This window comes from Phalaenopsis equestris, unplaced genomic scaffold, assembly GCF_001263595.1.
Source record: "Phalaenopsis equestris unplaced genomic scaffold, ASM126359v1 Scaffold000654, whole genome shotgun sequence".
In the NCBI taxonomy this organism is placed as follows: domain Eukaryota; kingdom Viridiplantae; phylum Streptophyta; class Magnoliopsida; order Asparagales; family Orchidaceae; genus Phalaenopsis; species Phalaenopsis equestris.
The window spans coordinates 91,470-108,326 of NW_018165094.1; the positions used below are offsets into that span (position 1 = coordinate 91,470).

Below are 16,857 nucleotides of genomic sequence, written 5' to 3' on the forward strand. Positions count from 1 at the left end.
GGACATTAGGCATGTGCATAGTAAACCAGGAAACATGAGGTATATCCATAGCCAACATAGGAAATACAATTATTTTCTTGTTTCTACTAAAACTATGGACAAGATATTAAAATAAGCATTGGAAAGCATATTAAAAGGAAATCATGATAGGTTAGTCATTCTAATTATATGCCAAGAAGCTTGTAGCAATGGAAAATACTTCTGAATAACCAAATAAAAAGATTAATACATCAAAATTCTCATTCAAGCAAATATTCTATTTCCCGGTCAACCCTCTTACCAGCCAAGCATTTGGGCCATCATCAGGAATGAAATCGGTGATCTTGTAATGGCTATGGGATGACAACTTCAACATTGAGACAGCTCACAAGTAGAGATTCAAACCATCCTTTCCATTCAACATATTATTGAACCATGGATGAACGAGGGCAAAGACATAATTATAGAGGGAGACAGTATCGATAACATGAACTATTTCAGATACTTTATGCATAATAGAACGTGACAAGCCCATTGGTTTAAAATTTGCACTCTTTTACAGTTCAAGCAATTCATTTTGAAACATATTGCAAGATATGGAAATAGAGCAAATTTTGTAAATTCTTGGGGCATAATCTAAAAATGTAAAAGTGCAACATGCTATTTTTTCACTTATGCTAGAAGATATGTCACATTTTGTAAATGCTTGAGGCATACTTTTGTGCACATTTCGTTCCTTTTTGACATATTATTGAAAAAGTGAAGCTTTCAAGGCAGTTTAATACAGCAAGCAAATAGTTTTAAGGAGAAACCATTATGAAGTATTGATGTTAAAAAGAGTAAAGGTTTCAAACAGATGTGCATATGTAAATGTAATATTGAAGATTTATTTAGAATTGAAACACATCCAGATTGGGAAGAGATAAGTTGCCATTTTTATGGATGTCTTATTTATTCCAAGAATTTTCTATTTTCCTGATGAAAAAAATTTTATCTGATTAGCATATGTGAATTATGTGTTAGAGCTCTACTTACATGTTTTGTTTTATCAGTAATGTTTCTAGCAAAATTATACTAGTTGGATCCGAACATTATTTTACTCATGCTGTTGTAGTAACACTTCTGTTTGTTGCTTATTGGCTATTGTGGAGGTCTTTTGTAGTAACTGGCTAATTTTCTTTATATGAAGATAAGCGCACAATTATGAAAGTGTTATTTATCATGCATCTAATGTTTATTATATTCTGTTTTAATCTTTCATTGCAGTGTGTGGCTTCACATTCAGAAACAAGAGTTCTTTTTCTAAATGGTAATCTGTTTAAACATTCATGAAATTTTGCCATAGGATATGCTTCCAGTTCAGTGAATCTTTCACATTTCTTCTTAACTAGTTGACTTTTGCTTGTTGGCTATTACAACCGGAGATATTGAACGTCAATTTGAGTATTCTTTATCAATCCTTTACACGATTTTCTTAAAACATGCAAACATTTACATTGAATACAAAATCAGATAAATTCTTAATATGATAATCATGTGCCTCACTTCATATGTTCGGAGAATGGACCAGTGACTCACAATTAGGAACTTAATTTTTGAACAAGTTACCAGCATGAATTGATGCACTCTTTTTATTTCTTAAATTTCATTGTTTCTTTAATTATATGCAACATGCTTCCAATTTAATAGAAGAAGAAAGGCACTATGGTTATGTTGGAAGCATATCACAGTTTAAACTTCTAGCTAAGGAATATATTGTCAGATTTCAATGCCAAATCAAATGTGTCAAATACTAGTTGTCCTACGAACTCATTATTTTATTATTTTATAGACTCGGAGAGTAACCGTGAGGCTATGTACTGAAGTGAAGTTTATATTTGCTAAATTATTTTAAATGAAACATCTTGTTTTAGCAATAGTCTGGATATATTTACCTGTCAAACCTGAATAAACTTTGGGGTATCCAGTTTTTATCACTAACCAAGTTATGTCTAAATATCGGAGCTGACAAAAATTTCCATTCTTATTTCTTTTTTGTTTGTGGAAACAGTGGTGCTTTCTTAAGTTTTTTCCATAACAACAATTTTCATCTCTTTTTTATTCAGTCATCACATGATTTAGCTGTGGTATGCCAAACAATAACTTTTATTTATGAATAACTACTTTGTCAAGTTTTATATCACAGCGAACTTTGCGAGACAAATTCCTTCATTCCCATGTTCTAGTTCTAAAAATTTTTTATATTCGTATCAAGAAATATTTAAAATTTTCTGATTCGAACATTTGCTATGCATATAGCATGTCTTATTCATCATTAAGAATCTTTCTGATTAATAATCAACTTTTTTGAATTATATACCAGCAGTCATTTTTTGAAAGAAATAGTTTCATTATCAATGTGATCTGTTGGTAAATTATTGTTGCTGATACAAGGAAATATTTTGAATTTTATAGTACTATTGCTTATAATTAAATTTCATGTCGCAGCACATATTCCCTTGTATTTATACCCGTTCTTAAATACAACCAGTAAAACCAGGCCATTTGAGTATCTAAGGCTTACAAGCTTGGGAGTAATCGGGGCCCTTGTAAAGGTACTTATTATCATCCCTTCTACTGATTTATATAGTTGTGATGTGTTATTTTTTGTACATCATATCTTTAGTTTCCCTAAATTCTAAGTTTTCTTTTGTTACATTTATTAGTACCTGTTCTTTTCCAAAAATTTTCCAAATCTAATAAAGCATTACACAATTATTTGGGCTGGTAACTTTTTCTACAAACTTATAATATATGTAAAGGATCATTTTGTGGGTCATTATGCTTCTAATTGTCTTGCAAAGGTTATTACAATGAGTTTGGTGATGTTGTCACTTAATGTGCATGAAAATCTTTGGATGAGTGAACAGTTTTCAACAATATCTATAATATTCTTTATCTATATCAACCATACATGCAGTAATTTCAATTCTGAAGTCTTTTGACAATGTGCTTTACATTTTTTTTGGTTAAATTATCTATTTTGTAAATGTGGTTGGATGCCACCTTCGGTTCTAATTTATTCATAAGATTTGCATTTAGAATTGTTTGCATGCAGAAAGCATGTAAGAGGAAATACTGACTCTGGGTGCATCTATACTCCTACAATGAAAAGCTCAGTATGGATAAAAAGGACATGTAAAAAAAATCTTGTTTATTTATTTAAATTTGATTTAGCAAGGTTTCATAGATATGGGATGCTCCGTTATGTTAATTTCTCGGGTAACAGGTCTGTCCTAGGTAGATTCTCTCAGCATTTAGCTTTGCCTATTGAAACATTCAGCTTTGCCTATTGAAACAATCAAAATTGGCTGTAATTAAAATGACCATTATAAATATAAGTATGTCTGTGTACATGCATACTTATACATTTATATGCATACATACATATAGATACGTGCTCTGTCTCTCTCTCCCACACACGTGTACATACCTATGTATATGTGTGATTGTTGCAGACTACCTTCTCAACTATACAATTGTCTAATAAAACTCAACTCAAATAGAACCTAAAAGTTTATCATGATTGTCATAGCTTTGTATCACAACCCTAAAAGTTTATCATGATCGGCATAGCTTTGTATCACAACCCTGTTTGAGAACTTAGAATTAATTAAGGTAGACACGGATTGTCAGATGCTGAAACAAAATATTTCTAAACGGTAACATCAGCCAACAATAAGATTCATATAGAAACGAGTCACTAATCCACAATACATAAACTAACATTTATCAAAACACATACGACCATCCATTGATACAATAAAAACAAGTAGTACAAAGACAATGACAACATACAAATAGACATGCTCCTACTTATCACCAACAATGCCTCTCCTCCTATAAATAGACTCTCTCCTGTTAGACATAACAATCTAGTAGACTTTTTCCTAAAAGGATAGTTAATCAACAAGTTAAATTTAAAGAACTTAGTGAATAATTACTATTTTATTATGTATTCAACTTTTATGCAAATATCTAATTTGACTGCTCAAAGAAATAAGTTTTTTCATTTTTATAAAATTGAATTTAATTATTTTATCAATTATATTTTAATTTTCATTTAATATATTTTTTTTCACTTCCTTTTACTAATAATCTCAGGAGCACTATTAAAGTATTTTTTGTTTTGGACCATAAAGCATAATCATTTTGATTTTCTTTTTCATTTTGTACTATAGAGGTACTGCCATTTTCATTTCCTTTTTCTTTTAATTGCATTAGTACAATAGCATCCCTGCTCGTAACATAAGGGCATGACTCCTGATAGTTTAATCATTTATCTTTCATTTAACTTATATTTTATTTTTTTAAAAAATAATTTTAATTCATTCAATGCAGTGCAAAAGATAAGAATTGAAACCAAGAAACAATAATATTATTTTCACTTATCTTCATTCAATTATAAGAGTTCTTTTAATTTTTGTAACAAATGGAATATTTAAAAAAGTAAAATAAATTTATTTAACGCAAATAATATAATAATTACTCATCTTAACCTTTAGTAGACTTTTATAAATGATTATTCTTTCGCTTACTCCCTTTGAATATCACTTTCATTAAAAATGCTTGTTTAAATATTTTATTTAAAAATAATGGATTAAAACATAACTAGTAATTTAAATATTTTACCAGCAATCATCTTTTGAATCGTAAGCCCTGCCCAATTCTAATCATTGATTATGTTCATGAAAATTTAATATATACGCAACAATTTTTATTAAAATAGTGTTTATAAATATAAGCATTACCTCCTTTTATCACGTTCTTTATTGCATCAACGCCTATTTGGATCTAAATAATATTTATTCTACGTTTCTTGAGGCTAATTAACATAAACTCATGCCACCTTAAATGCAATCAATTTAATATATAAAATATTTCAATAACAAACCCTAAACTCACCTTACTAAAACTTATTTGACCAATCGAATTTATTCTTTTTTAGCTTTAAATTTGATTGCTGCACCTTTGATCACCCTTATTAATTCATAAGATTTAATTTAACCTAATAATATCTGATTAATTAAAGAAAGTCTTTTATATGAATAAGCACTATAAAACCCTACATAGGTTGGGCCTTTACTATTTGTGCGTAAGACCCTCCTCTTTGCTTTTCCTTTGTATAGCAACACACACATAGATCACCCTTCTTCCATACTATTAGGCTTTATTTGACAACTCTAGCATATGAGCCTCTCCTTTCTTTGTGCACAGAGCAGCTCAACCTTGGCCACTCCTTCCAAACATAGTGGTGCTGCACCATATGCAAAGTTGCCTTTCTTCCTCCTTGGTGTGGCTCATCTTCTCCTCTTCTTCATAGAAGGCCCTGGACGCTTTTCTTCTCGGCACTCTAGGGCTCGACTAGGGTTGCACATGCAAAATACAATTTCTCTCCTCTTCTTCTTTTCCTCCCTTCTCGCGCACTAAGGTTCACGATGTTGCTTTCCTTCATATAGGACACATGCACCCACAACTACTCCCTCGACTTCAATTCCTACACGCGCACGGCTAGGGTTCACCTATCCTCCTTCACTTAGGGTTTCTACTCTGGCTTCTCTTTCCTTTCCCTTCTTAACTCTCAGTCTTCATCTGATTCAGATGGGGACGTTCATCTCCCAAGTATAACTGTAGAGACGGTCACCTTGTCGTTTTGATTTTTCTTTTTTATAATTATTTTTTTCTTTTTGTATACAGCTATTACACTTTCCATCTTATTGCTTTTATGAGTTGTATAATTTTTTTAATTATTATTAAAGTGTTTTATGAATTTGGTTCTTTTGTAGGTTGATGATCCTGATGTTATCAGTTTTCTTTTGCAAACCGAGATAATTCCCTTGTGCTTGCGTACTATGGAGATGGGCAGTGAGCTCTCAAAAACAGTGTGTATTAATTCAAATATATGGGCTATCATCTGCCACTAATGCCAAACTCCCATGTTGACTCGTAGAGTTAAAATTTTGCTTAGTTGCATTTGTTTATTTTTGAAAGAAACTTTGTTATTATCTAACCAATTTTTAAAACCATGACGGTGCATATTGCCAAAACGAATCTTTATAACTTTCACGGCAGTCTTGTTCTTTCTGCCATCCCTTAGACCTGTTCACATTTGTCTTTTGATTTCTTGAAACCTTATACCTTCTATTGGTTATTGAATCACACAACTACACTGTGCTATTGGCCTTTTGCTTGTTTTTAATTTCTTGTTTGTATGTTGTAATATTTCAGTTTCATTGAATTTCATTGAAATAATCATATAGCTTGAAATTTCCTGACAACTTATGCGCTCATGTGGATGTCAGTTTCTATGTAACTATGCAAATCACTCTTATAAATTAAGCAAAAAATAGTAATCCTATCACCATAGTATAATCTTTTCAGGTTCGGCTTTCCATTTTTTGATAGACATGTAACAGCTTGTTTAAATTCCTTAAAATCTATTGAAAAAACGATTCCCTTCAGTGTATGTATTTCATGAAGCATTAATGAATTTTAACAAGTGCTATTCTCGCCGTTGGATGCAAAAAAATTAAGTAATGAAAAAAATTGTGAATAAAACTTCCATATTATTGAATTTACTAAAATTGGTATCCATGTGATGATTCTAGATATATTCATTATGCAAGAAATTGGATGTTGATTAATTTCAAGCTTCGGTGCATGCCACTAGCATGATGGTGAGAGTGTTATGGCATATAAAATTTATGGGTTCAAGTTTGTGTGACGATTCTAGATATATAATGGCATATAAAATTGGATGCTGATTAATTTTTACTTAAATTGGTATCCATGTGACTATTCTAAATATATTCATTAGAAATTGGATCCTGATTTGCAGTCTTGTGAAGGGGGTCTGCATGAAAGATTGAGAGTTGTGTCACGGCCTGACCCGAAGCTTGAAATTAACTATGATGGGCACAAACGATCGGACGGTACGAATAAAATTTTTTATATTTGTCTACAGTTTAATAGATGAAAGAGTCACTAAACAAAGTAAATTAAAACAATAACTTAAAATTACCTCATTACTAGTTTTATACATCTTCTATAAACGTTTTTTCTTCTTTTGTCCATCTTTTAATTATTTAAAAATTTACCTAAAAAGTTAGCTTTAAAAAAAATAACAGTGAGCTAAACAAGTCAGTGAATACTCATACTCCTAAGCTACAACAATTCAAAGAAAATGAAAGTAAAATGCATGCGAGTTAAAATTTTAATAAATCTATATTAACAATGTTAATGCTATCAATGAATCTCACTATATCAATGTCATATGAATATCATTCTATATCTGTACAAATGTCACAGGAGCACCGTCTAAAAAAAATGTGTTAATTAAGACACATTAATATCAATACCCTTTCCATATATGTACACGGATAACTTTGTGTTCCCTCATTAGTACCATCAAGGGGTGACTCCATCATAGTTAGTCATGCACATACATACAGTCAACGTAAGTATATCATTCATGTGCATGTCAAATTCAATTCAATATACTATATATGACATACATCAATGTATGATATCAGTAGTTACATACATTCTTAGCAATGTGACCAATAAAATAAATATTTAAATTAAATTAACGATTTGCTTGCTTTTAACGTGTATTACTTCTATCAATTGTCACCTATAAAATATAAAATATCCAATTATCACTTTTACTTAATTATGTTTTAATTTAATTTTGAATTTCTGTTGTATTACACCAAGTTAATTAGCATTCCAATAAATTTAAGTTTCATTATTGTAATAAAAATTTATATTAAATATTATTAATTTTTCAAAATATGGTTAAAATTAAGATCTTAAAATTTCTTTAGTGCTAGAATCAAATACACTTAACTTTAATATTTAAATAATAAAATTATGTATAATATTAGATTATATATATTATATATATTTTTATATGTCTTAACAAAGCTTATCTTATCCTCTATTCCCGTATGCGATCCCTTTCCTTCTCTTCTACGGCGTTCGGCCTACGGCTCGCTTGGCTCAAGTGCTTCTGCTCTTCCTCCTGCACAAGCTTCTCTTCTTGGCACGTCTTCCTTTACAGGGCAGTGAACTCCTTCCTCCCTTCTGAAGTCAGCTCGGTCTTCTTCCTTCGCACAAGTCGTTCGCCATGTTCTCTGTATTCGCACAAAATAGGAACTGTGACTTCAGCTTTGGTCGCTGCGTCACTGCTTCGGGTAAGAACATACTTCTCCCTTCTCTGCTCTTTAATCACATTTCCATCTCACACGTAATTTATAGGGTGAATTCCCTTGCTCAACTTCCGACCCCCTTCATTTTCTCTCCCCTCTATTTGGTTTCCCGACTGCTCGCTTCCTCCTCCTTTAACTTTCTGTTTCCCAGCTCCTCATTACTTCTTCTCTCTAGTTTTTCTTATTTCCTCTCCTCCGGTTAAAAAGAAATAAAAATGAAAGAAGCTGAACGATACATCTTGATAATCCTCTTTTTGATTCAAATTTCCTTCAAGCCTGTTATTTGCGTTGAGAATTGGTTCTTGTATAACTAGCTGAATTTAATTCTGGTTAGCATAATTAGTTGTGATAGATTCTTTATTTTCATGATTTGTTGTTGTTCAATCACCTATTTTATATTGATTTTATGTTTTTTCATCTTAACCCTATTTTAGGTGGCCACCTTTATTGTCCAAAAAATTCTTCTGGATGATGTTGGCCTGAGATATATCTGCACCACAGCTGAGAGATTTTTTGCTGTTGGAACTGTTTTAGCGAACATGGTTGTATCACTTGTTGAACAGCCATCTACTAGGTTGCTGAAGCATATAATTCGTTGTTACCTAAGGCTTTCTGACAATCAAAGGTTTTCATTTGCCAATATCATTGAATAACATTTTCATGATTTACTATTCAGGATTTGGCTTGAATTTATGTTCTTTTGCTTAAAATATAAGCAGGGCATGTGAGGCTTTGCAGAATTGCCTCCCAGAAATGCTCAAGGATGGAACTTTCAACAATTGTCTTCGAGTGAGCATTACTTAAATATCAACTCATTGAAATCCTTATGTTTTTAAAGATTTTGTTTGAAGTCGTACCTTGCCAAAAACTAAATGCTAACTAATTTCCAACTTCCCTTAGAAAACATATATTTGTAGGCCAGTAAAAGCATAGTACTGGCACCTGCTAAGCCCCTAACAGAATAAAGGAGGAATGCTTTTCCTTTTTTGGGCTCTATTTGCCACATAATTCAATACAATGAATCTTGAATTACAATTTACATAATATGCCTCTATGTTTATGTATTTTAACCGTTTGAAAGTTACATTCATTAATGTCAAGCTACACTTCCTGCTGCTTGTCAAGATGACAATAAATTGCAGTTTTGTAATGCAAATTCTATTTTTTTTGCAACTGCATCACATTATCTATTTCTAATGGTATCACAGTATAGGCACATTTTTTTGAAGGGAATGAAATTGTAGCAGGAAATTAGCGGTGGTGGAAGTATCTGATCTAAATAGCTTTCAGTTTTTTTTTTATAATAAATATCCATCAGACGCTCAATCCGTCATGAGTAAAAAATTATTTTATATAAAATCTTCCGGTTCTTGATCAAATGATAATGATTTTGGGTGTGCTACTTTAAGTTAGTTATAGAATACTTTGAATCTCTGTTATTCAAATGCAAAATCTGAACAAACACTTCTTTTTTTCCCGTTGGATGTGCTACTTTAAGTTAGTTATAGAATACTTTGAATGGTTCTTGATCTTTCTTTGTTAATTAAGTTGAGCCAATGATCTTGTTAGAAAATTTCTTACTTGAATTTCCATGATAATGATTTTGGGGTTGTGGATATGGACCAGAAATTTATTAGATGTACTTTCTCTTTAAGCACTCATTAGTTCAATGATAAGTTTGATGTTCATCAAGGAGTTATGTTGTGTTGCTGGCCTGAAGCAACTAGATTCCGATATCAATAGTAACTCATGAGCAAGCTACAATTCACAAGCACTCCTGTACATAATCTGATGGAAATTTTAATTCCTTTTTATGTTTTTAGACACTTGCGATCTTCCGGTAGAAAAGTGATGGTCGCTAATGTGCCTTGCAGCAGTAGGAGCATGACAAATTGTTCTTGTTGGTGACGCGAGAGCATCCCTTGCTCCTGATGCGGGAGTCCTGCGAACGAAGCTGTGACCCAGTTGTTTGCCTAGACCGGTTTGATCATTGTTTTTTTTCCATTCCAAGTCGATCGGTCCTCTTAGGCGTCTCTTAGTTATCCTAGTATTATATATTCATGTTTATAATGTTTTAAGTTTAGCTTTTGCGTGAGTTTGTTTATGACAGACGTTGGAGTCCGTTTTCTCCCTTCAAGAATTGTATTGAAGGGATTGGGTGATGCTCTGACTGTATTTATCCTGAGGAGTGGTGATTATTTTTACCTATCCACTTCCGCATCCTCCAACATCACTCCAGACAACCGTTTCCCTGCTGCAGCCACTCGAAACAGTTTTTTGTTGTTGTTTTATGCAGTTCCTACTTTGCAGTCACCTTCCCCGGCCCCTGGTTGTTGTTCCTGCTGCCCATATCTATTTCCATTGCTGCCTCGCTGCTGTTCCGGCCTTTAGGAATGCCCCTCTGCAACCTTGGCAGATGTTCTAGCTGTTTCAAGCCACTTCTCCACCACTTGGTCATTGTCCGAGTCCTTTTGGCTTGCTGCCATCGTTGTTCCAGTCCTCCATGCCCACTGCCTTTGCTGTTCCAGCCTCCCATCTTTGCTGCTGCTTCCGTTCCAGCTCTCTTCCTTAGCTATCATCATCCCGAACAACCGTGTGACATTGATATTTTCTGCTTGTTGTCTAGAACCCTGAATAATGTTGCCTTGCTATTTTCTGATTGCCAACTATCCTGTCCATCATCCTGCCACCTTCCAGACCTTCGTCGTTCACCTCCATCACCCCGAGATTCACCCTAGTCGTGTGTCGTGTTGTTATTTCCTTTTTCAGTGTGTTGCGTGTCGTGTTTGTTATTGTTTTCTCTATTAATTTTGTTAGTTGTAACCGTGTATTTGCTTTCAGTAATAATATTTATTTTTTCTATTGTGGTTCGGTTAAGTCTGGTATCATTTGGTATCAGAGTTAGTCTAAACCTAGTCCTATTGTAGAGATTCTAACATATGCTATACCCAACCTTATCTCCATCCCCCAAAATTATTTTTCCATCCCTACATCCCCAAAATGAATCATACCGCCTAGAAGATAATTGCCTGAACCTGACCAGGAGTTTGCCATGTAAGAGATATAGCGGCAACTCTGTCGAGTGCTACAACGACTTGATGAAATTAAGGAAAAGACCCTGGGAGTGGTCACCAATAAATGTGTTAGCGAGATCCAAAGAAGAGAGAGGAACACCTGAATCTCTCCCATTAGGATTATTCTAGTGAATAAACAAACATATCACAACACTTTGGGTTACAATATCAAAGGAGGCGAGAGATGAAATGCTTGTTAGAAGATTCAGAGATGAAGCACCTGTCAGAGGATATAGAGATGAAGTACCTGTTAGAGGATACTTAGGTGAAGAGTTTGTTAAAGATTTTAGAGATGAAGAGCCTCTATCCCGAAAAATTGAACAAATGTATTTGAGAAGCCAGAATTTTAAAGTAACAGTGCATTTGCCATATTTTGACAATCACTTGGATCCATATGAGTTCATCAATTGGCTTCAGTCCATAAAACTTTTTTTCGAGTATCAGGACATCTCACCGAGCAGAATATTGGAACTAGCCGCTAGCAAGTTGAAGAGTGCATTGTTTTGGTGGAAAATTTTGAAGCATTTGTCATGACCTGACCCGAGACTTGGAATTAACTAAGGTTGGTAAAGGGACTGTGGGAACTGTTTTTATATTCATTTCCTATAACTAACATTTAACAAATGAAAAAGTCACAAAACAAAATGAAAATAAAATAGTAAAATTAAATTTACCCCATTACAGGTTGTCTGCGCCTTCTATAAACATTCTCTTCTATTGCTCATATTTTAATAAATTAATTAAACCTGAAAAGTTAGTTCAAACAACTATGAGCAATCCAAAGCCAGTGAGTACTTACACTCCTAAAATACTATAATGCAAGGAAAAAAATAATATGCATGCCAATTAAGTTTTTAATAAATCAGTATAAAACATTTGATATTTTAAGAATATAATTTCATACGATATTTCATGTTTTAATGGGGTTTACTCTTTAATAACATATGTATATCATTCTATATTTATACAAATGTCACATGAGCTTTGTCTACCAATTAAGGTTCCTCAATATTAATATTTTTTTTCATTTATGTGCACGAGTATCTTAGCGCTATCCCGTTAGTACCATATATATATATATATCTCTATTATACGAGTCTTCAGCCACCCCTAATGTGCCTAACAATTCGAGTATCACATCTTTAAGGCCAACTGTATAAGAGGGGATTTAAGCCCAACTGTGCCATAGGGGATTCGAACTCCCGACCTGAGGGGTCTTATACCGTGGATGCCAACCAACAGATCGGGGTATGCGACACACACACAAACATATATATAACTAATTAATATCATTCATATGCTTATGTTATGACAAAATATAATATATGTATCTTTAAATAATATGTTATAATTTTTTAAAAAATAAGACCTAATATTCAAATATGACCAATAGAAAGAAGAGTATATAATTCACGGTAAGGTCATACATGAATTTTATAAATATCACATATAATGCAATTGATTGAGAAGAAATAAAATGCTATTATAAAAGAGTAAAGAGAACTCACCTCAAAATCGTATGTCTTGTCTTAAATCTTCATACATGCTTAATTTGTCTTCAATATTTAGCTGCTTATAATATTATAACAAATAAATTTTTAATTAATCAACTAAGTAATTATGTTATGTTAGTTGTTGATTAGAAACTTCTATTTTAAGTGTTCATGTTATTTGAATTTGAATATCAAAACTACAACTTACTCGACGTCTATGATTTGTATTTTTATTCAATATTCAATTAATGTCCCCTCTAATTTAAATGAATGTAAAATTTTTTTTCATATTTCGATTAAATATTTTGTACTATTATTATTATTTTTATAAACTATGTTATTACATATATATATATATTTCCATTGCTTATATTATTTTAATTAAGATTTCAATACTTAAATTTGAAATTTAATCATTGCAATTAATCTTAAATATTATTAATTCATATAAAATTCTTTTGAAAATAAAACCTTACCCTTTCTTGTTTGCGCCACCCCCTTGTCAATCTTAATTTGAGACTTCTTTAATTTGAATTCTGATTTAATTAAATTTTATAATTAATAATTAATAATTAATAATATAATAAAATTTTAAGCAAATTTTATAAAACACTTGCCTTCTGCGTTTTTGCCTCCTCTATCTCGCACGCGATGTTGTATGCAAATCCTCCCCCCTCCTATGCACACAAGGATTTAGCAGATACGAGAGCTCCTCCGCCTTGCAGGCAAGATCCGACTGGTCTCTTTGCTACGTTCGAGCATCCCACACCATTGCCCTCGTCGACTCGATGCCATCACTTAAGCTTCGTTGCCCTTCCTTGCACATAACTAAACGCTTAGTGTCGACTTCAATAACTTCTCCTTCTTCCTCTTCTCTTTTTCGATGGTCAGCTAGGTTAGGGTCAAGCACGTGTACGCATAGAGCTTCTCTTCCTTCTGCTTCCCCTTCCTCTTCCTCTACATGTGTGCACAACGCTGCTATTTTAACTTGCTCGACGAGACCTCCTCCGATACCAACTGCAATGTCCTCCTCTCCTTTGCACTAGAGCCTCTCGATTCTACAGGTAAGCAGATTTTAATGATTTATAGAGCGAAAATATCCTTTTATTTTTCCGTCTCCCTGCTTTCTCTCCCCCTCTTCAGCTCCCCTGGGTATATGAAACGAGGCATCATAGCACCTATGCTAGCATGAGGGAAAAATAAAATCACTACTTTGTCTCTTTGAAATTGGAGTTAGAATGCTACTACCTATCAGATAATCAGGATAAGAGGTGCAGACCACAACTTCAAAAGTGGAGGGACAACATTACCGGATTATCACCACATCTTACAAACAGAGTTCAACCACAAGATCTGACAGCCAAAGTACACCCAAAGGAACATAAAAATTGATTCTGCTTAAGCTAAAACTGATTCAGAATGGAGAACAATGGAACTAATCCGCATCTCTAAATTCTTTTTTCAGGAGGTGTTTCTACAGCCACAAGTTTGGGCATAGTAAATCAGATTGCACAACTGGAAGAATGATCTCTTTAACTGATCATGGAATTGTTGAAGGAATAAATGGTGATCAGGATTTTCAACTTCCAGCTAACAATAAAAGGCGTTATCGATTCTAGTTGAACCCATTAGAGAGATTTTAGCTGAATTAACAGTAGCTGTTCTAGAAAGTAGTGACTTCGATGTAATGGACATTTAGGTAGAGTATGAGGTTGTGGTGCCTTGAACCACTTCTTGGCAGACTTTGAGAAGGGCATCAACAAGACTGATATTAGATGTCTAAAAAGGTCATGTATTTGAGTAACTGATGCCAGACACAGGGCAACTTTTGTTAAGAGTAGTTTAGAATATTTAGATATATAGCCTACGTCCCGAATTGTGTCTGCCGAGGGAGATCCAGCATGTCAGAGATGATGTTCTTTAGTGTCACGTTTTGAAGACTCTCTCTCTCTCTTTCTCTCTCTCTCCCTTCCTCTCCCTCTCTTGCTCACTCTCTTTCACACACACACTCTCTCTCCCTCCCCTTCCTCTCCCTCTCCCTTCCTCTCCCTCTCTTGCTCTCACTCTCTTTCACACACACACTCTCTCTCCCTCCCTCCATCTCTCCTTATTTCTTTTTCACTCTAGCTTGCTCTCTTTTCTCTTTTTTTATTCTCTCGCTCTTTCTCTCACTTGGTCATTTTTTTGCTTTCTTTTTGGGTTTCTCTTTCTATCTCCCTCGCTCCCACCCTCCCTCTCTCTTTCCATCCCTCTCTCCCTCCCTTGCTCTCTCTAGCTCTCACGCTCTCTCTCCATCTCTCTCTTGCTCTCTTCTCTCTCTCCTCCCTCTTGCTCTCTTCTCTCTCTCCTCTTTCTTGCTCTCCTACTTACATGTTCTCTCTCTCTCTCTATCTCTTTGATCTCTCACTCTCTATCTCTCTCTCGCTATCACTCTTGCTTACTCTCTCACTCCCTCCCTGTATCTCTCTCTTGCTCATTTTCTCTCTACTCTTTCTTGCACTCCCTTTGGCTCACTCTCCCTCTCCTTCTCTATCTCTTTGCTCTCCCACACTCTCTCTTTCTCTCTCTAGCTCTCTATCTCACGGTATCTCTCCCTCTATCTCTCTTCTCTTTCTTGCTCTCCCACTTGCATGCTCCCTCCCTCTCTCCTTCCCTCCATCTCTCTTATCTTTTCTTGTTTTTTCTCTGGCTCGCTCTCTCTCTCTCTCGTCTATCTCTTTGCTTTCCCACCCTCTATCTCTCTCTTGTCTTTGACTCTATGCCCTCTCTCAAACACTTCTCTAAGTTCTCTTTCTCCCTCTCACCCTGACTCCCTCTCCCTCTCTTTTTCTCTCTCTACCTCTCTCTCTACCTCTCTCCCTCTCACTTGCCGCCTTCCCACCTTCCCTCTCTCTCCCTTTCTCACTTTCTCTCTCTTCTCTTCTCTCTCTCACTCTCTCCATCTGTCTCTATTTGTTTCTCACTAGTTTATTGTCTTACTCCCTCTTCTCTCTCACAATTTCCGTCCATCTCTCTCTTTATCTCTCTCTTGCCCTCTATTTTGCCCTCCCTCCCTCTCCCTCTCCCTCTCCCTCTCCGTCTCCTACCCCTCTCTCCCTCCCTTACTCTCATTCTCTCCTTTTTCTCACTCTCTATTCTCTCTCTTCCCTTTCTTTCCCTCACTCGCCCAATCTCCTCTCCCTTTCTATTTCTCTGTTCCTCTCTCTCTCTCTTTCTCACTTTATCTCTCTCCATCTCTCTCTCCATCTCTCCCTCCCTCACTCTCTTCGATCCTCCGTGTCCTTCCATCCCTCTTTCTTCTTTCTCTACCTCTCTCTAGCTCTCGCTCTCTCTCCCTTCTCTTTCCGCTTTCTTTCTTCTCCCTCTCTCGCTTTCTTCCTATCTCTCTTTTCTCTATTCTCTCTCATGCTCTATTTCATGTAAATCTCTTATGAATCGAAGGCCAAAAAAAGAATGAACACCTTTAATTAAAATTATTATTAGGCTCATCACCCAAAATTCAATTAATCTTGAAATCTTGTATCTATGGGAAATTTGATAGCCCGATTAAAAATAAAATCAATTTAATATCATACATTAAGAAAAAACTTTAATTATTTCTAATTACATATATTTATTCTTTGAGTTCGTAGCGTAAGTATATTCTATTCTTAAAGATGACACATTTTTCTCTCTTTGAAATGTTCAAAAGGTAAATGTCTGTATAACTATTTTGTGTTCCATTGATTCTCATGATTGAGCATAAGTCTATGTTGGTTCTATTTTTTGAGATAGTATATTCTAATAATTTGCGACTTTTCTGCTGCTCGAGCCTACCTTGAAAACCACAAATCCTTGCATATTAGAAAAGCACTGATCTTATCATATAAAACTTCAAATAAATCATAGTTAGCTCATCTATGGGGGTGCTTGGTTGCATATGGGATTTACATTAAATAAGATTTAATAAATCCGGTAAATCTGGAGTTTATAAAATCCAAATACTATAAATTCAGAATAGTGTTTGGTTCATTTTTAAAGTTAACAACAACAACAACAACAACAAAGCCTTAATCCCACTAC

The 16,857-nt window shown here is 34.2% G+C and overlaps 1 protein-coding gene across 3 annotated transcripts in view; it reads left to right on the top strand.

The window, feature by feature from the left end:
* LOC110030090 (cell differentiation protein RCD1 homolog) overlaps window positions 1-16,857 on the top strand; it is a 53,758-nt gene that overhangs the window by 33,507 nt on the left and 3,394 nt on the right. For 2 of the 3 annotated variants that reach the window (XM_020732647.1, XM_020732648.1), the window contains 5 exons: window positions 1,246-1,288; window positions 2,467-2,573; window positions 5,805-5,900; window positions 8,663-8,853; window positions 8,948-9,017. In XM_020732647.1, the coding sequence (XP_020588306.1) occupies window positions 1,246-1,288; window positions 2,467-2,573; window positions 5,805-5,900; window positions 8,663-8,853; window positions 8,948-9,017 (507 nt within the window). The remainder of the gene's footprint in view (window positions 1-1,245; window positions 1,289-2,466; window positions 2,574-5,804; window positions 5,901-8,662; window positions 8,854-8,947; window positions 9,018-16,857) is intronic. The other variant, XM_020732650.1, reaches the window with a different exon arrangement.